Raw genomic sequence first — 21062 nt, forward strand, 5'->3', positions numbered from 1 at the left:
ATAATGGTGAAGTATGAAGTGATGAGCTCAAGAGGTCAAAAGTCATATGGCCTGGGGATGAAGATTAACGTAGCACTCGAAGACATCCTATAAAACCCGGGTGACTGAGCATCTTCACAGACATGTACTGAGCTTTCTTTCACTGTCTTGGTGCCATAGCAACAGAGCATGAGGCTGTGTTGGTTTATCTTTACAGGACTGAGGGAGCAGGGGAATCATCTGTTTCTGCTTTGACTCCCTGCAATGGCATGACTGAATACCAACACTGTAACCTCTTTGTCTTTATGTTTGTTTCTTATCTTTGTTTGTACATCCGTGTCTTGTCTCCCTGATGAACACATGGTGAGACTTCCCACAGCATACCATTTACCCACTCTGAGCAATCACCTCCTGAATTAGTTCGCTCGTGATTTCCTGCAATCCCGAAATTACAACGCCACCTGCCTAATCCCACCGGGGGCCATCCCTCTCGAAACAGCATTTAGACTCTGTGCTTTTTAAAAAAAAAAAATTCTCTCAAAGGCTTTTCTGTTCTCTCTCCAAGTCTGCATCGGTTTAACCAAGCCCACTGGGGTGTAAAATTGAAAAGCAGACAGTCAGACAACACAAAAGATATTTTCTTTCACTCCACCGCAACCTAATAAAAAATATATTTTTGTTGTTAGGGTGCATGGACAGCATCTTTTGAAACAAATTGTGCGGACACATACTGTAGCATGCCACTGTTATCACAAGAGGATGCATTACTACTTATAAAGGCTTTAGAGGCTGATAGAGGTACTCCAGAGCGCTTCCATTTAAAATGTCATAGGCTTATCTTAATTCATCAGTGGGACTGAGGCACACAGCAGCTGAATCTGTTTGAGATTCTTCCCACCTACATTGTATTAACTATTCATGGCCTGGCAGAGTGAGTTATTACAGTGAATGACAGCACAGGGGTCAGAAGAGAGAGGAAGCAGAAAAAATAGCAGAAGCGATGGATCAGTGTTCAGAGCAAATAGATGATATTAATGCTCACGAACTCCGACAGAAGACAGATGATTCTTAGAGGTGCTGAAGAATTTTGATGGCAGAGTTTCCCTCAGGTTTCACATCCTCTCGTTTTTCCTTTTGAAGCTAAAAGGAAACTTTATTAAAGTAGTATTTTATATTCATACGCTACAAGCTCGAGACACTGACTCATAAAGTTTTATTACGGACTGTACAGCTGTTCGTTTAAAGTTATGGCTACCTTTTATTCATGCTTCTTCTTTTCAGTATATCTCTGGAAAACATGGTGGAAAGTACAGTTTTTAACAGCTGAATTGTTTTTGTTATTTGCGCTTTCATGTGTATAATCCCTCTTCACAGACTCCTTGAGCAAAGATTTAAACCTGGAGAAAAGCGTTTGTTTCACCTCAATTTGACTGTACCTTTGTCAGCCACACTCGCAGCAGTCTGTCAGTTCTTCCACGACTTTGGTCCAGATCGAAATATTACAACAACTTGCATTGCATGACATTTTCTATAGACATTCATGATTCCCTGATGAATTATCCTAATGGCCTTGGTGATCCGTTGATTTTTCCTCTACTGCCACCACAAGGTTGACATTTGTGTTTTTGAAAAGAAATGTCTCAAACTATTGGATGGATTGCTGTGAAATTTGGTGCATTCGTTTCTAAGGGAAAATATCCGTCATCAAAAACTAGGCCGGCGGATGCTTACCATAGGCCCTAAACTGTCCAACGGCTTGGTGTTTCAGGGCCTTTAGCATTGTCATTTTGAGCATGTTAGCATGATGACATTAGCATCTAACTATAAAGCAAGGAATCCGTCTGTCTCACCCTCTGTATGTCCTTAGCATATCTCCAGAACCGCTCATCTGATCTACTTCACACTAGTCGGGTGCATTGCTCAGGACCCAATGGAGTGCAGTGTCGAATGTGGTGCAATTTGGCCAGATGGTGGCGCTGTAACAATGGACTTTACGTTTTGGCATGTAACTTTTGAACCGTAAGTCTCAGAGACAAAATGTTCCTTGGATGGTGTGGGTTCAGACGAATCTATCCGTATAAGCCACGCACATTTGCTTCAGACTGATTTTCAGCCATTTTTAATTTTGTCCAAATCTGATGTTTTCCCATTCCTCTTACACATTTTGAGCAGTCATGACCAAATTTGGTACAGAACATCTCTGGACCAAGCCGGAAAAAGTCACTCTTTTGGATTCTTGATGTTTCATACAGTTTTGCTATAGCTGTCCCTCAAAGCTGGCTCAAATGCTGTGGGCAGGGCTTATATTGGAAAAAATGTCATATCTCCTGAACGCTTTGTGCTTTTGCGTCCACATTTGGTGGACATATGTAGATATAATGTCTGAGTGACCATGGTAAATTTGGTGCCATTTGGCCAATAGGTGGCGCTATAGCAGCATCATCTAACTATAAAGGAAGTCTTGTCTGTCTGTCTATGTACTGTATGTATGACTGCCCTTTGCATATCTCAAGAACCATTCATCCAATCAACTTCACACTTGTACAAGCAGCCATACAGCGGATCTCAACAACGCTGCAAGCAGCACTTCTTGGGGCCAAGCAATCTTCCCAATCCGGACGGGCCCTGCACTAGTTTAGCCTGAAGCACCACGGTGTCTGTAGAGCGCTAGCGGGCTGTATACTCTCAGTCTTGTTTCTACTTCTGCACATCGTTGTGTTTTGTATTTTTTTGTTTTCTGCTGCTTTTGTATTTTCACAAGAAGAATTTTGTTTCTCGTGAGACAAATATATAAAATCTGAAATTTCAAAATGATTCATGTCTATCAATGCAATGTTTGGAGTACAGTTATGGATAGCTTACATACAGAAAAAATACAGAAAAGAAAAACAGATATTTCTACTTTTCAGTGTTAAGCTTCAACCAGCGCTTCAGCAGAGCTCATGAATTTAAAATATGAAAGAAGAAACTTAAAAAATCCAGTAAGCACTATCCATCCCAGTTCTGTCCTGAGGCAAAGAAAGGTTTATCTTCTTGCATCTTCTCTGGAGTATTTTAGAATTTCCAATTTTCCTTTCTCCTGCAATCACCTCTGTGTTTTTGCCCCGAGAACCTGAATTAAAAGGGAGCGAGGAGCCGAGCAGAGGGTGTAAAAGTGAGAGCGATGCGCTCATTCAGATCACATATACATACGCTCACTAGGATCCTCTTCTCCAAAGTCCTGCTGTGCAGTTTCTGTTTGGTTAAAACTGAGCTGTCGCAGAATAACAAGTGGAACAACAACAGAGTCACACAGTCGCCGACGCCTCAGACAGGAAGAGACTGAGCCCACTTTGTTGTGGAGATAAGAGAGACGAGGCAGTGCGGGACATCTGGTCTTGTCTGGTCATTCTACACTACATGTCTGCACTTCAGCCATTACGCAAAGCCTGATTTATTGTTACCAGAGAAGTGTTGGCAAACTATATCTATGTGTACATTACAGACAGTGTAAACTGGCTGGGATATGTGGTATACAGAAATTCGAGTGCAGAAAGATTGCAGACACAATTGGTGTTATAGTGTTAAAAACATATCTATAGAAATGTTTCATTATTATAAAGTGCCTGTATTTGGCCACATATTCCATTGTTGTCATATTCCTGTGTGGAGTGTGATGACAGAGTGAATTCTATCACTGCACATGTGTCATGAGGCATCTATTTCTGTGAAACTCAGTAGCTGCAGCACAGGTTTGCCTCGCCAGAGGCATCTGGTTCTAATCCTAAGTCAGTTTAGCCAAGCCCCATTTTCATGCATCCTGTCTTCCCTGAAAACATGGATGGATGTGCTCCTTTGAACAGGAGCAGGCTCACTCCTGGCTCTAAAATGTGTGTGCTGGCAGGGGCGCTGTAGAGAGATGGGACACGCCAATGCCTGTTTATAAAATGACCTCCAGTTATCGGGCAATGATGATCATAAAAATGAATTATCACCAAAACTAAAATACCAAATTCTTTCTCACTTTCATTATTTCTTTCCCCCTTTTTGTTGCAGGTGTGTGTGTGTTAGTGTGTGTGAACAAGTTTGTTGCCAACTGTTTGCAAATATCTAGCGGTATGCCTCGTGGCTCAACCTGAATAACTCCTACTTTCAGAAGCTTACTTGTCAAAGTGCCAAGCTTGACGCTGTGTATCACAAATCAAGGGCTCGTTTATTGTCAATTTTATCATCCAAGGCTTCTGTGGAAGAAAACATGCACACATTGAAAAAAACACTGACAAAATTACACTACTTTTATGTCTGTTTTTTAGGTATGAATACAAGTATGGATTTCAAAAAAGTGCCTCGGAATGAGGTAATTGACCACATTTTATTTTATTTTATTTTTTACCTCTTTTGAACATAAAAATGGAAACACAGATGGATAGTAAACAACACATTTCTGCAACACTTTGCATTTCCTGAGCTGGGTCACCACACAGAACAAGACCAAAGAGGGGCAAAGGGTGAATAATCAACCATCCTTGGGCAATCTGGAGAGCAGTGAGAAGTCATTTGAATAAGTGAATACTGCAGAACACCATTGGCTCAAGTCATGCGATTAATACATGAAAGATGTGCTAAGAGAGAACAGATCAGTTTCACCAGTAATGTCATTTTTTTTAATACCATATCTATGATTTCTGTTTCTGTCTATATTCCATGCATTTCATTAATTTATTTACCACAGAATATTGTTTTCACTAGAACCACCATTGCAATTAGTGGGCTTATTATCTTTTCACATATATTATTCATGTTTCTTCGTCATTATATTTTACTCTTACTCTCAACTTTATAATGTTGTACAGTCTAAATTATTTCTTTTCTTTTTTTTTCTTTTTTTTTTACAATTGAGTATTCTTATATGGCAAATTTGAAATTATAAACTACTAATAATCCATGTCATTTGAGGTCTGTAAGTTTTTTTTAATATACAGTAAAATATAATGTAAAAGTACAAATCAAGGTAAAAAGCTGAGGTCAGGTAGAGACCAGGTACAGTCGTACAGTCTTGTCCTACAGATTGTAGTCTAACTTTGTGTAGAAAAAATTGTGTAGAAAAAATTATCATTTATAGTATTCTATTATAATATTTAAGTCATGTGAAAACTATGTATCTCTAAAATGTAATGAGCTAAAACACCCATTTTCAGCTTTGCAAAAATGCATTTTTATACGTTTAAAAAAAAAAATTTATCCATGCTAGTGTCATGGCTCTAGGGATGGTAATGTCCGACCCAATGGAAAGGCGTATAAATAGCATTACATTTCCATATGTCATGATAACGCTAGGCTTTTCACACGTCATTTATACGCCACAGGCTTAACGTTGTGAAACAGCTTTACGTGTGTCATTTAACGCAATGTCGTTACCATGAAATGGTTGTGATTATGTTTAGGCAACAAAACCACTTAGTTAAGTTTAGGAAAAACGTCATGGCTGGCTAAAATAACTTTCGTGAACTAAGTAAAATACGTACGGAAACAACGTACCATAAGTACGGAAAACACGTCACAAACGTCACTAATGTAACTTTAAAATAATTCAACACTTTGGCACATGAACACTGGTTTCGTCGTTGAAAGTCCTGTGTTTGTTGGACCCATTCGCCATAAGCAGTCTCTCTCACTTTTTATTCTATGTCACTAGCTCTGAGCGTAGCATATTTACGCAGATGCGTTTTCACTGCAGTCAGTACAGACTACGTGGCGTGAAATGACACGGCAAAAGCAACAAAGGCGTTTAAATTGCACGCTAAACGACTTACAAATTACCATGTCATTCATACTCTATTTGGTGACACCGGGCTGTAATGTCAGTTGATCAGTCTACTACTTGAAATACCACTGAAATATCTCAAAAACTAATTTGCTATGATAATGACTTTGGTGATCCCCTGACTTTTTCTCTAGCACCATTTGTGTTTTTCAGTGAAATGTCTCAAAAGGAGTTGCCATGGAGTTGGCACATACATTCATGGCCCCCTCAGGATGATGTGTAATAACTTTGGGGATCCCCTAACTGTTCATCTAGCGCTATCATCAAGTTTTAATTTGTTGTTTACACCAGATACCTGCATCAGCTGCACTTTGTATTTACTGCTAATTAGCAGATGTTGGCATGCTAACACACTAAACTAAGATGGTGAACATAGTAAACATTAAACCTCCTAAACATTAGCATGTTAAAAGGCAAAAGAGGCAAAACTTAATAAAATAGTTTACAGTAGTTTAGGCTATACAACAATTTACCTCAGTCAGACTGCCAGACGCTGCTCTGGGTCTATAGGATCCCGGTAGTTGGTCCTCCGTCTGTGCGAATCTATTCAAACCTTTTATTGAAAAAGTGTTGCAACTGTCGCAAATTTGCATCGCTGCCGGTATGGATAGTTTTGATGCAAAATACGGTTCTCTCTGAGTCTTCCAGTTTCCCTTTTTGAATGACAAATACAGACTACAGCGACCTGCTGGTGTGGATAGTTATTTCATCTCACGCAGGCGCAGAACGTACGTGGTAGTCCGCTGTTGGCTGTCGTCTTTGCAGCGTGTTCGAGTGCAACTTTTTGGCCAAGACAAAGGCGACATAAGGCGAATCAACGGTTCTTAGTTCTTTGATGTCAGCCTGGTGTGTCCCCAGTTTTAAGAATTCAAAATCCCCAAATTTGGAGATACATGGTTTTCACTGGACAGCGACGTTAGATGCACTTGTTGAAAAACGAACATCTTATTAGATTTGTGATACTTTGATGTTGCTCTCACTTACATACAGCACAACTATATGCTAAGGATCAATTTATCATGCTTGATTCCTTACATTACAGTATATTACACACCGAAATAAAGCTTCACTTACTGATTCTACAGTGTTGAACACTTTCAGTAGAAAGTGGCAATTTGTGCAGGAAGCAGGGAGGGGGAGTCGTATAAAAAGCATCATTAGACCAACTGAAGCACAAGTTTTCTGTGCTGAGCCCATTAAGGATATTTGTATTGGTTAACATTAGCTTCACTTACTCCCATAACCCCCGACTATAATATAAGTCATACTTTTAAAACATGCATTGTCTCAGCACTTTAGCTTCTCTATACAATAAAGCAATACTATTTTTTATTTTCTGATTGAATTCCTTTTGACTTCTACAGAATCTATTGTTGCGATAATGCTGTGAATAGCTTTACATATCTTCTGTATCTCACGGTTACTTTATTTATCTGGAGTCAGATGTGATAATTCGTGGCTGCTGCTCCTCAATGATGCATCTATTCAGAGATGATAGACATAATAACTTGTTCTGCTATTTTCCTGCTTTAAAAAATGCATGGAAGTGTGTAGGTGTATGTGCAAAGTGTATCTGTGTATAGATAGCCAGCATCAGAGGAGAGATTGTACATTTATCTAGAAGTGTGTATGAATAAATTGCATGTGAAGTCAGAGAGTTTATGTCTACCTATAGCTACAAGGTGGAGGTTTCTTTACTGGAGGGATTTCAGGTCAGATAATCCTTCTTTTCTATAATGAAATCCATTTATTTTTTTGTTTGAAATATGATCTACGATAGTGAGCATTTTGTTGTGTTGTTTAGAAAATAATCCACAGTTTGTTCTTGGTTTGTTAGCCTATTTATGAGGTTGTTTTTGGTGCAGTTCTACAAGGTTGTTCTTGGATATTTCTTCCAGCTCTACTTTGAAATTAGTCCCAGTAGCTTCACATATGATGATGAAACTGTTTACGAGGAAATTAACATTACTTCCTCCCTAATAAGCCTGAAAAGGCAGAAGGAAAACCGACATGTAGACAGCACTTTCTCCACTACTGCCGCCTGCAACACAACCAATTTATTCCTGTCTTTGTAGCTCAGACACCCGTCTCAGTCCAGCTGTGAGGTTACCTCAGCATAAACAAAACATAAATATAAACAACACAGTTTTAAAGACAGTTTTTCAGACACAGTATCTGGTTATCATCCATCTGAAGCATGATTGAGTGACAGATACAGACAGTCTCTGTCTGCAGGAGTAACACTGTGGAGTGCATGCTGGTGTAGTGTGTCTGCCGAGCGCGCCGAGTGGCTCAGCGCTGCCGGGAGAAGAGGTTCCTCAGGGCATTGTTGTAGTTCTTATTAAAGGCGGTGTATATGAGCGGGTTAAAGAAGGAGTTGGAGTAGCCCAGCCACAGGAAGATGCTCTTCCAGATGGGCGGGATGTCACAGGAGCACAGTGGGACGATGAGCTCGGTGATGAAGAACGGGATCCAGCAAAGCACAAACACGCCGATCAAAATGCCCACCATCAGCGCCGCTTTCTTCTCCTTCTGCTCGCGCCATGTGTCCCCGTCTGTCTGGAAGGTCACGGTGGCGTGGCGCACAGTAAACACCATCTGCGGATGATGTGTTTCGTCCTTTACCTGGGAGGGGGCGGATCAGAGAATAGATCGGTTACTCCATTGATTCATTAATCAATCAGACAAACCTAACAATATAGGCCATTTCAGCTGCTCTACAAAAAGATGGATTATAGGCTGAAAAGAAGTGTGAATCAACAGGTTTATCAACGAGCCAAAGCTTATTCGTTCATTTCACACACACACACACACACACACACACACACACACACACACACACACACACACACACACACACACACACACGACACAGAGCATAAAACCAGAGCTGTGTCTTAATCTGCATTTTCCAGCAGCTCATTTTGTGCCATTTCACAAACATACTGTGCAGCTGGGAAAAGGAAAGAGAAAATGTCAACAATAATCTGCTGACTTTCCTCCTCTCTTATGCCTAGCGCAGCTCAAGGCTGACTTTATTTCTTGTTTATCAGGTGAAGTTGCCGAGGTCGCTCAGCAGCCTAACAGCTTTTCATAAAGACGCTCGCCCTTAATGTGTCGGAAGTAAAGTGTGCAGGCTAACCCTCTAAACTGTTGTGTTCAACATTTAAACAAGAACCTGCACCGGCATGGTGAGACTTTCACTCTGGAGTAAATTTAGTTGAATCAATATGGGTCGGCAGGGCCTTTTAACTGTATAAGATGGATGAAGTCCATTTACAGCAGAGGCTGGAGGTTAAAAGCAGAGTGCTGTTGGGAAGGTTTCAAATCCAGTGGATGGTTTAAGACACCTCAACATTGTGCAGTTAGATGGGCACTTAACGGAAGATCCTCCTTTACACAGCGGGATCAGTGATGAGGCCATGATGTACCTTCAAACTAAGAAGGTGAGACTCACTTTAAATGAATCACAAAATCTTGCAATCAGCAAGTTTTTATGAAGCAGTCATCCTACTCTCCTCCTGGTGTTAACAAGCTTAAAGATAAACCTAAATGTGAAGCTAAAGAGAGGAGATGGTTAGCTTATCTTAGCATAAAAACTGGAAGCAGTGAGAAACTGCTATCCTTCTCTTTCCAAAGCTCTGAAGTTCACTATTAACACGTTATTTAGTTTTAATCCGCACACAAGCTGAAATGTAAAAATGAAAAGTTGTGGTTTTACGGGGAGATACGTGCTAGAAGTACTACTTCTTGTCAAACTAGAGCCGGTACAGTGACTTCTCATCGTCATGGTGAGGTTGCCAGGCAATCAGCGGAGACTCCAGGAAATTACTGGCCCACAGGAAAAATATTTACAGCATGTAAATTCCCTGTAAAACAATAATTAGTCTTTCTTACTGTGTTCGCATCAATTTGCGCTGATTTTATGTGTCCAGAGATGAGAGGAAAAAGGACAGTGAGTGGATGGAAATAACTGGAAACAGCTAGAGTCTATGGTGAGCTGCCACACAAACACACACAGTCCTACACCCACAGTTGGTGCGTACGTTGCTAGCTATCTTACAACTCTCTGAAAACACCTTCACACTGTCATATTTGCAGTGACATTAACCGTTTTCTGCAACTTAACATTTCATATCTTGGTACTGTAGTGTTATTTGTGCATCTAGGCCAAGAACCTTACGTATCAATAGACTCTATTTCTGGTGGCATGTGTATGAGCGTCTTAATGTCTTTGAGTGGGTGTTGTTGATGGATGAGTGCAGGTTTATTATCCTGGCTGTGGATGCCACCGCTCACATCACAACTCCGTACAGACACTGTGCAGGGCTCGGTGCCTCGACTCCTCGATGCATGCTGGGAAATGATGAGAATAAACTTTGGTTGGGTAATGAGACACGCATAGCAAAAGCAAAATAGAGCAAAATAGAGACTAATAAAACATATTAAATTGAATTGCTATACAAGAGCGATTGCCTGTGTAATGAAACTTGACATGAAGTCGGTCTGCCAAAGCAATAAAAGACGGGGCTAATTTATTCCACGATTGGTCCTCCTTGACCATGAGCTCCTAATTTAGGGCCGACTAATGTCACACTTGCATAACTAAGGGGTATCTTGAGGATTTGCAGGGAATTTAATGCATGACATAAATGAAAAGCTTTCACTGTGTATTTTCTGTCAAACATTTCTCCCACCTGTGGATGTTTGCCAAGTTCTCAGAGTGTTCAGATGAGTGATTTTCTTAAGAAGCCTTTCATAGGTGAAAGAAAGAGGCGTCTGCCCTAAGATGTCTAAAAGTGGCATAATCTCTATCACTGAGGTGTTTTTGGGGCTTTTCAAATTGCATTTCCCTCCATATGGGCAGGTGAAAAGTGGGCGCCGACTCAATTTTCACGGGGAAAATTTGCCTGATTAAATGTTTGCTAATGCTTGCGAAATAGATCTAGACCTTTGTGTGTGCTGATTAGAGAAACGCCAAAGCCAGAAAGGTGCAGTGGCCCATTAAAGGTGCTGGAGGTGGTATTTATAGCCCTCTACCTTCTGCCTACGCACATTAGCAAGCTGTCGGTGATGAGCAGGATTGCTGCAATTATTTGTCCGTATGCTCATACATCAGATTCTTATGTTTCCCTGATTGCTGTTGAATAGCTCATCAGCCAGACTGATAAATAATTGCACAGCAACTCATATTTGTGGGTCTGGGGCATCAGCCAGTTGAAAAGGAGAGGAAGGAGAAATATTCATCATGGTTATAGTGTCAAATAAACTGCTGTCCAAGACGGTTTATTTGTACTCTGGGAACATATGGTTTATTAAAATCTCAACATGAGCGGTACACAAAGTCCCGTCAACCAACTTTGCTGACTCACGTACATCTTGTCACAGTGTACCTGCTTATTCAAGCTCTCTGATTGGTTTCAAGGAGTGTCCGAAGTACTAGGCATTACAGTCTGTATGTGTTACTTTTGCACCGACATCTTAATGCATCATACACAGAATTGACTTAACTGTGTCAAGATAAAAAATTAAACTTCTGATTTCTCTGAACTTTATTCTCTGAATAACAAAGTATTGAAGTGGGGTTGTATGTATACGACCATGTTCTGCGAAGTAAAATTACTGCTTTTGTCAATGTAGTCTGGTGGCTTTGAAGGGAGCGATATAACGGCTTCAGTTACCCTTCGGAAAGGGCTGTCTGATGGCGAGATAAAGCAGCTGTGGACGGGAGCATAAAAAAATACGCGTTTTAGCCACCTAAAAAAATCAATATCAGTTTAAGTGTATTGCTATTTTTAGGATATATTCACTACTTTACTTACTCTCAGATAGTCCTTTTTGATGGCAAACTGAAGCCGTTATCTATGCTCTCTTCAAAGCCACCGGACTCCGTTAACTAAAGTAGTAATTTTACCTCACAGAACATGGAAGTTGCTGGTCGAGCGCTGCATTGATCGGTTAGTTTATGTTAATGTGTGACTTTCAGATCCGAACTAACATTACGTCCACTGACTATAAGGCTGTATATATATTGTATATGTAGCAGCGGCATCATGCAGAAACCTACGTCAGGTCACGTGGGAAAATGTTTTTAGAAGGGCTTGGGGAAAATAGCATTTTGATGCTAAAACACTTCTGGAAAGAAACAGATGATATAAAACCTAAAAAAATTAAATTAAATAAAAAAAACATTACTCTCACTCTGCTCACAACCATTCCTACTGGCTCTGAGCTCGCTTTCATAGTAGTTTCAGCTGAAGGATGCTGGTCCTCTCTATGTCTTTGCATCTCTGCGTCTGATGAGGGCTTTATGGGCCACTTAGGGACCAGATTATGTTCGAGTGAATGGAGTGTGGCTCTGATCTTTCGTCCCATTAGCAGCTCCGCTGGGCTAACACCGATAGAAGTCGTCAGTGTTGCTCTGTATCACATTAATGTGGCATGTACAATGTCATACTGTCTGCAAAAGCCTTTCCAGGTCTCAATTGTGTATTGCGGAGCGTTATTTACTAGCTATCTGGTTGAGAAATCTTACAGATGTCTGTGGCTATCTGTTATCACAGTCGTTCTGGCAGAGGTGTACAGTAGGTTATAGTGGCTCTTTGAGCTGTGTGCTTGCTTTCCTGGCAGAAGTGGCAGGTTGTGCTCTAATATTTCCTGTCTCGTTGACTGGAACTACAATGTAACAGCCTCATGTGATAAGGTTTCTGAACCTAACTGGAGTGTTTCCTATATTTATGTATTCATTCTGTCCAATGCCCTGGTTTCCCTTTCTAAAAGTTTTTCTCAGTTTCCTCACTAGTATGGACTTCTCAACTCTTACTGACTTGGAGAAACATTTTCCTCTCCCAACGGCCCTTTTTCCCACATTTGCTACACTAATCCCGGGCATTTGCCCGGGGCATTATGCCTCTCCTTCCCACATCAGCAGCACTTGTAGTCCCCCAAGTGGGCTTGCTCTCCTCCACCACTTCTCTCCTTGGCTGGCTGTCTCCCACCTCTCTTTAATGGTCACCGGCGTGTCACCTCCTGCACGCTGAATGCTGTCAGTTGCTCCTGCTGTGCTACGTCCTGTGCTTGTCGTACCATCTGTACGGCAGTTTCCAATGTAAGGTCAAAGTCTTTGAAGTAATGCCTTGACATTATTTTCAACTTTGTAGCCCATTGCGTAAATAAATGTGCTAACCTGGATCACGCCGACTTTTTTCCCCAACTTTGCAGCCAACCTGTACAGGCTGAACCTCCGTTGTGTCTAGAAGGTAATCCACAAGTTGCAAAACTCTTGTGAGATGGTTAATGTTAGGACAGGTCGTTGGGCACTGAGTCTCAGAAGAGTTTTCGCACATTTTCACAACTTGTGGGTTACCTTCTAGACACAACCGTGAACCTCTTTCTCCAGGAAGGCCAATCTCAGGGCCGTTCAAAATTTAAGTTTTCTGTTGCGCTGAACTTCGCCGTAGTGTCGGGTTTCTCTCTCAGAACACTTCTGACACCACGTCAAGTAAACAGCTGGACGACACAGTTTATTTGTACTCAGTAGGGATGCATCAATCTGACTTTTTCAGTCCCGATATCGATTCCGATACCTGGGCTTTGGGTATCTGCCGATACCGAGTACCGATCCGATAACAGTCTTTATTTAATAAACTGTATGCCTCACTGTGTGGAACCGACTGGGATCATTCTTTTGTGTAAGGCAACATCAGGCTTGACTTAAACATTGCTTTCTTAACTTTGTAAAACAAAATGTAACAAATAAATGCATAGATATAAATTTGTTGAATTGTTATTTCTCAAAATAAAAAATCGTACACCAGCAACTTGGTAAAAAATCTTCAAAATGAACAGGAATTACAATTCAACTATCAACCTTTTTAATGCAGCGACAAATAGGTCAAAACTTAAACAGGATGTAGTATATAATGTACATAGTATATAAACATAGAATTGAATAGATCGGCCGGATTGTCACCGATACCCGATCCAGCTATTTGAGTCAGTATCGGCCCGATATCCGATCCGGTATCGGTGCATGCCTAGTTCTCAGAATGTGGTTTATTGCCTCCACAACAGCATCTCAACATGAACGGTATACGAAGTCAACCAACCATTGGTTTCAAGGAGTAACCATCTACCCTATACCTTGACAAGAGGGAGGATTATGATATTATGACTTAAGTAGACTTATATTGAGGGATTTTAAAAAAGGAAAAGGAATAATCACCTCAGCCATGGGTGTTATTGTGTTGGTCTTGCGGGAGCCAATCCGAAACTTGGCAGCCTTGTAGATCTTCCAATAAACAAACAGCACCACACAAAGCGGCAGGTAAAACGCTCCGAAGGTGGAGAAGATTGTGTAGGACGGATCCTGGCTCACCTGGCACTTCATCCCCTCCGTGTACGTCTCCCCCCAGCCGAACAGCGGCGACAGGGAAATGATAGAGGACAGCACCCACGTGAGCGCGATCATCACGTTGGAGATCTTTTTGCGCGTCTTGAGCGTGTACTCCAGGTGCCTGGTGATGGACCAGTAGCGATCCAGCGCGATGGCCGTCACGTTCCAGATGCTGGCCGTGCAGCAGAGCACGTCGAAGGAGATCCACACCTGGCACAGCACGCGGCCCAGCTTCCACAGCCTGCCGTTGAGCTCATGGACGAGGCTGAGCGGCATGACCAGGGCGGCCACCATCACGTCGGAGATGGCCATGGACGCCACGAGGTTATGGGGCACCCGGTGGAATGTCCTCACCCTCAGGATGGTAACCAGCACCAACAAGTTCCACACAAAGGTGGCCACCACTAGCATTGCCAGTAGTGTCAGAGTGAGCACGCTGAAAACAGAAAAAGGCCGGTAGATGTTTCCCCCGGAGTCATGGCCGTCCAGAGCTCCACTGAAGTTGGCTGTCAGTATGCTGGTGTTGGGATACGTCATGGTCGCTGCTCACGGCCCCGCAGCCGAGGGCCAAGACGATTCAGAGACAGTTTCTGCAGACAGTGGATGCATTCTGCAGTTGGGAAAGAGAAGAGGAACTATTCTGAAAACCTTTTATATCAATGAAAAATCTATGAAATTCAACAATATATGCTAAATGTTGAAGATGCAACACTCACATAGTAGCTTTTACGGCTGCCTTTGCACCATTGCATCACTGTGAGTACTAATACAAGAGAGGTACTTTAGTGATTTGCTAACTAAAGTAAAAAGCACTTGAGTTTCTAACAGCTGTCAAGCAACCTACCTACAACTTTCAAGTGCAATTTCATCCGCTGTTAAAACGGCTCAAAAGTACTCTGGGACATCTCGGGGTCTGGAAAAGGCCATAAATATTCAGTTTCATCATCCCACTGCTGTCCTTTGATTTGCATCAAAGTCAGACCCCTGTTGCAAAATGAACAGTTTTAAGTGGAGTCTTTGTTGTACGTTCATTCGGGAATATCTCACTTTGGTATTCCAATAGAAAGATCCCTGTGTTCAACACAGTGGAGTTGTATGTTTTAAGTGGTTGCGTAGAGTGGCATCTATTTTCACTTTAAATGAGAGAGTCTGCTGGAGAGACACTCCGTATTAACATAGGATTGTCTCCATTTCAGATTCACAAAAGAAAAGATTTGACATGCCAGCTCTATCAATACATTCACAGGAGAGGCTCAGCAAGTTGCAAAGTCTACACAATGTTCAACAGTGCAGAAACAATGAATCCCAAATCAACAACCACGTATACTTTCTGTCAGCTGGATGTTGTAAAGTTTGGTAGCGATACATACAACTTATAAATGAATAGACCAACTTAATCACAAGCGGCATAATTTCATAATAGGGCTGGGATGATTCACCTATCTCCAATTCGATATCTATTGCAATTTTAAAATATTGCGATTCCACAAATATTGTGATTAGATATTACAATTTATTGCGATTTTTGTTAAATTTTTTAACACTAGACCATGGGAAGAAGTTGAATCATACACTTCTAGAGACTTTTACTTTGTTAAGTTACTTAGACTTTAATTAATAAAATTTTTTCCAGCAACCCAAAAATCAAAAACTAAAGACATTTCCCTCGCAAATTAGTGGTATTTTATTTTTAATTTATAAGGGGCAGGTAACATGTTTTATACTTCTGGTGAATATATTTCAATAAATCTTATTTCAATATACAGTATGTATTTGTATATATTTTCCTTTGTTAACACTTTATTTTGAAAACCAGACGTAGTCACACGTGTATACTTCCGCTAATTTCGCCAAGTCCGTCGCTAGCTCTCCCGTCAGCTCCGTTCTCTTTATACATCCATGGTCGGCTCCATCGGGGCCGTTTAAATGTCACTATATGGGTGCTCTACAGTTGTAGTGTCGGCCGATTTGACCACGGAGATGAGAGTGACGGCTTTGCTTGCCTGCACGTTACCACAATACGATAACGTTGGCTGTCCAAGACAGAGTTAGCATGCAGCTTTAACCGTGATGTCTAGCTCTGCTTTTCCTGCCAATGTGTGAAACCCAAAATGTTTCCATACTTTACTGGATGTGTAGTGTTTACCACTTTGGATTTAAATTGTTTCATCTTGCTGCGGTTTGTTTTGGTTGACGGATACGGAACAGATATGACGTGACATTACTACAACAATAAAAGCGGTAACGTCCTTCTACCTCCGCATAGATTCAAATGAAGTAAAATATATTGATTGCATTAAAAAACGGATTTCAAAATCGTAAAAAAAAAAATCATGATACATAGGTGAATCAATTTTTTCCCATCCCCTATTACATAAATCAACTATAAATGATGATTTCAGTGACTATTTTAACTACAAACTTTAAAAAAATACAGACGTCTGACATTAGAAATCCATATTTTTTATCCAGAATACATTGTTATGATAACTAAGACGCATCCCAGAAGCATCATTTCCAGCAGCATCACTGGGGACAATAACGATTTCACGCATCATGTTTTGGAAAACATATTCAGATGCGCCTGATTTAATAAACTCACAAGATGTTAATTTCAATCATTAATTATAATTTCTTATTAATGAATCCGTTTAAAGTACTCTTCCTGCTTAGACCTATCCCTACGAGCTGCTCTTGCTTCTAACAATCCCTCCAGGCTTTTTAAGAATACAGATCACAGCTTCTTACCTCGACCCAGTGTAATATTTACCACACCGACTTTTATCTTTACGGTGGAGTTTTACCCACAACCTTGAATATTATATAAAATCATTCATTTTGAATGTCTCCTCCTTGTGACATTGTAATGAGGAGATCTGGATGACTTGCTCAGGTTTTTTTCCCAGGCCTCTGGGCGCAGTGCAAGTGTCCATAATGAGTGAAGCTAATGCATATAATTCAGTTGAAATAATTGCCCCCAATTGAGTTTGATTTAAATTGCAGGATTTAATCAATAGGATCTTATTCTTCTGGCTGTTTGGCCTCTAATAACATTACTTTTGGCTGTATTACTGAAGCATTAATCTGATGAATAAATCAATGAGACGTTTCTCGTTTTTGAAGGACGTGTTGATTTTTCTGCAAGAAACTCAACAGAATTTTTTTTTAATACAGAAAAACAGAGTTCCTCATGAAATGCTTTATTACTTCCACCAAGAAGGTCATGTTTCCGCTTTGTCAGGGGGAAATAATACTTTTCCGATTTTCATGAAACTTGGTGGAAGGGGGTAGCATGGGGCCAAGGAAGAACACATTACATTTTTGAGTGTGTCCGAGTCAAGGGGTGGATACACAAATTATTTTTCACTTTTGTTAACATTGCGATATAGGGCATTTGGCCATAGACACCCGATTCAACTGTTATCAGTTCATTAAATGTGCGTTATCAGTCAGAAGGGGCCTGCTACACCTACTACGTTGTAAAAGTGAAAGCGAAACTTAAAAGCAGCTCATCCTCAAACATTGTAAAACTAAATGAAACGTTACGTTTTGAATACAAACAAAACATCTTCTTTAGGTTTAGGCAACAAAACCACTTAGCTAAGTTTAGGGAAAAGATTGTGTTTTAGTTTAAATAACTACGTTTAAAAAGTGAAAGTGAAACTTAAGGTTGTGAACACAAAGATAACTACACGTTGTTGGTTTTAAACGGTGGGATGCGGACAGATATATATACTTAGATGCCGCATTGGCCTTTGGATCATATGTCGACATCGCCACCCTATTGGGGAAGGCAGGACTGGCCTTACGTAGATCCTAAAACCTGAACTCATTCAAATGGGTTGAGAAAACATTATAGTGCTTTTTATTCGGAAAAACGGCAGCTCCCCCGTGCACCTGTATATGTTAATATATATATGCCAGTCCTGTCTTCCCCAATATGGCGTGACTTTGACGTATCACAGCAACGAGCTGAAGCGGCCTGTCATATTTACTGCGGTCACTAAAGGTCGCTGCTGTCTTCTTTTATTCCTTCTTTCATTGATCGCCTATGTGAATCGATGATAAAACCTACTAGTGAGTAGGCTATGAGGCTGATAACACCTCATTTAATGCCCTGATAACAGTCTAACCAGCTGCCTTGGCGGAGGTCTGCGCTCTCCGAGTGCCCTTCTAGTTCATGTATATTTTTACACCCAGTGTTATCAATCACTGAGCCTCATCTATAAGGCCCGATGGGTAATAACAATATGATCCGTGTCCCTGTCAGCTGCTGTATTTATGTGACATGTGACACTGTCTCTTAGCATCACAAACCATGCCTTCTAATCAAAGGGTCCAACCAAGCACACCAGTAGGCCCTCTGCTCTCTCTTCTCCCCTCGCCTATTAACAAGTCCAATAGCCATGAAATTGGACAACCGTTATGAAGGGAACAGGCAATCAAACATGCCTGTTCCCTCCCTTAAACAGTGGCTGTCACTCACTCAGTGAAAGACAGACACACAAGGCAGGAAGACGCATGCAAATGTAGCCTATATATGTGTGAGAGGAGGGGGGGAGATGCTGACAGACAGGAAGACGGGAATCACGTTCACTGACGTCAAAGGATAATAACTGAATGCTTTAGAGTGTTTTTTTAGACAGCTGTGTGGGGAAAGTGTCAATTCAGGTCAGTCACTGTCATGAGACTTGCAAGTGTCGGCTGGTTCACTGGGCATATTTGCCCGAGAGCTTTGTGGGGATTTTAGTTAACTGTGAGGAATTAAACAGGGACAGCGGGTGATTAACATCTCATTACCTAGGATAAGGTCGTATGCTTTTACTTTGTAATGCAAGTAGGAGGAAAGAGAGAGAAGTATCTTCATGTTGCTTACAGGGCTGCAGCAGGGAGATATTTTCAAACCACATATATTTCAAAATGAGAAAATCAATCAGTAGCTAAAATCTTTTCTGAGCTTCACAGGGTTTTTTGCCAGAAAGCCATGCTGCGGAAATCAAGACACAAACGTAGATTAATGTGTTTCGCTTTTTTTAATGATTAAGTTTTCTTCGCTATAATTATTTCTAGCCACCATAAAAAATGTGAGTGTAATTTTTCTCAGCAAAAAATTGCTCATTTGCAAGTCCTACACATATATGCCTTTTGTTTCTGTTTCTAATTCATCATTTTTTTCCTTTTTGTAGGGATGCACCATCTGACTTTTTCTGTCCAGATACCGATAGGGTATCTAGCGTATGGGCTTTGGGTATCGATCGATACCCAGTACCAATACGATACCAGTGTTTGATTAATAAGTTGTACGCCTCACTGTGTGGAAGTGACTGGGATCATTATTTTATGTGTAAGGCAACATCAGGCTTGACTTAAACATTGCTTTGTTATTTATTTATAATTAAGATAATAAATTATGCACCAGCTTCAAAATGAACAGGAATTACAATTCAAGTGTAAACCTTTTTAACGCAGCAACAACATAGTCAAACTTTAAACAGGATTTCAAATCCCAGCATATAATCTATACAGTGTATAAAATTTAATTGAATAGATTGGCCCCATTGTCACCAGCTATTTGAGTCAGTATCGGCATCCGATCCAGTATCTGTGCAACTGTAAATAAAGGCTGCCAGCTATAGATTCAGGTCAAAAAGTATGCTCCCATTCATCTGTGTGTCCAAAACACACTGTCACAATCTCGTGCTCACAACAGCGAGAGTGTGAATGGCTTTCTCTTTGTGTGGAGCTCTCCATTCTGAAACAGTTGTACGCTCCATTTGTGACACACGATCCTCAATCCTCTGAGGCTTTCAGAGGACTGACATCTGCAGCTGAAAGGAAGGGAAGGTAATGTAGATGTGTCCTCTGCATGGCTAAAAATCATAAAGGCAAACCTTTAACTTGAGGCACTTCATCTTTGGTTTGGTGTTTCCAAACCAATGTAATGTAAGATATTAAAACACATGGAAAAAAACACATTCACATGTGCTTTATTTATTGAAATCCACATAGTTTCTGGGAGACTTTCTCTCCAGAATAATAACTTTAGCCTAAATAACAAAGGATTCCCTGTGGAGCTCACATGTCCCATGAGGTTTCCTGTCTGCACACTTGACTCTGGTTATAATGATCATCATCAGAGACACTTGTTACACAACATCTCAACAACACAGCCTCACTTTTCAAATCCTATATTCTAGAGAAAAAAAGATATTCCTTGTTAGAATAAATAAAACTCGGCAGTCACATCCGGAAATAACTCACCCCATTAACAGTTGTGCGTAAACCAGTCCTGCAGCAGAGGATGCATGCTCCTCGGTCCTAACCTCTCCATCGAAATGCGCTTTTGCTTTTGCTTTGCTGGGCTCGTCAGCGGAGTGATTGAAGCGCTCTCCGGCTCCGTGTTTGGAGACAGAGCTGCAGAAACACACCTCGGCTCGCACTGAGGACACCGAGCCGCTGGAATGAACCACGCAGTCGGTCGAGGAGGGGGATTCAGATGACAAACACTGCGTTTTCTAGCAACAGCTGTCTTTCCAGAGGCACGTTGCGCGGAGGAAGACGATGCATCTGTGTTGTCAGCCTGTTGGTGCTGCTCACAAAACATCCCCTCTCTTTAATGAGTCTTATTCTGCAGTGATCAGAGGTATAGGCAGGCTGCTGCATGCTGCTGCTGGAGGAGATGATGCTTTATGATGGATGATATACTTCCACTGCAACCACAAGTGTGACTCCTGTGGCATTTCACCTTTATGTCTATGGAAGTTTTTATTGGACTTTATTAGTTGTAACCCACAGAAGACATTCCACAAATGTGCACCGTGATCTGCAAATATTACACTACACTGTAAAAAAAAACATTTTTTTAAATTTTTTTTTCCAAGAAAT

At 41.0% G+C, this 21062-nt stretch overlaps 2 protein-coding genes across 5 annotated transcripts in view; one reads left to right on the forward strand and one right to left on the reverse strand.

Annotated features, from left to right (window-relative positions):
* Positions 1-21062, forward strand: part of dlgap1b (discs, large (Drosophila) homolog-associated protein 1b) — a 260605-nt gene that overhangs the window by 89995 nt on the left and 149548 nt on the right. The gene's annotated exons all lie outside the window — the stretch shown is intronic.
* Positions 6666-20995, reverse strand: htr5ab (5-hydroxytryptamine (serotonin) receptor 5A, genome duplicate b). The gene is made up of 3 exons (XM_074621844.1): positions 20439-20995; positions 14007-14787; positions 6666-8407 (listed from the first exon to the last, which is right to left on the reverse strand). Exons 2-3 carry the CDS (start codon positions 14712-14714, stop codon positions 8075-8077), a joined length of 1041 nt encoding a protein of 346 aa, XP_074477945.1. The 5' UTR covers positions 14715-14787; positions 20439-20995; the 3' UTR covers positions 6666-8074.

The sequence above is a fragment of the Sebastes fasciatus genome, chromosome 21 (genome assembly GCF_043250625.1).
Source record: "Sebastes fasciatus isolate fSebFas1 chromosome 21, fSebFas1.pri, whole genome shotgun sequence".
Lineage (NCBI taxonomy): Eukaryota > Metazoa > Chordata > Actinopteri > Perciformes > Sebastidae > Sebastes > Sebastes fasciatus.

Excerpts from the sequence above, each read along its gene's own strand:
- htr5ab (XM_074621844.1), bottom strand. The coding sequence starts at position 14,714 with ATGACGTATCCCAACACCAGCATACTGACAGCCAACTTCAGTGGAGCT. Across the intron at positions 8,408-14,006 it reads CAATAACACCCATGGCTGAG|GTAAAGGACGAAACACATCA; the intron begins GTGATTATTCCT and ends GCCCCCTCCCAG.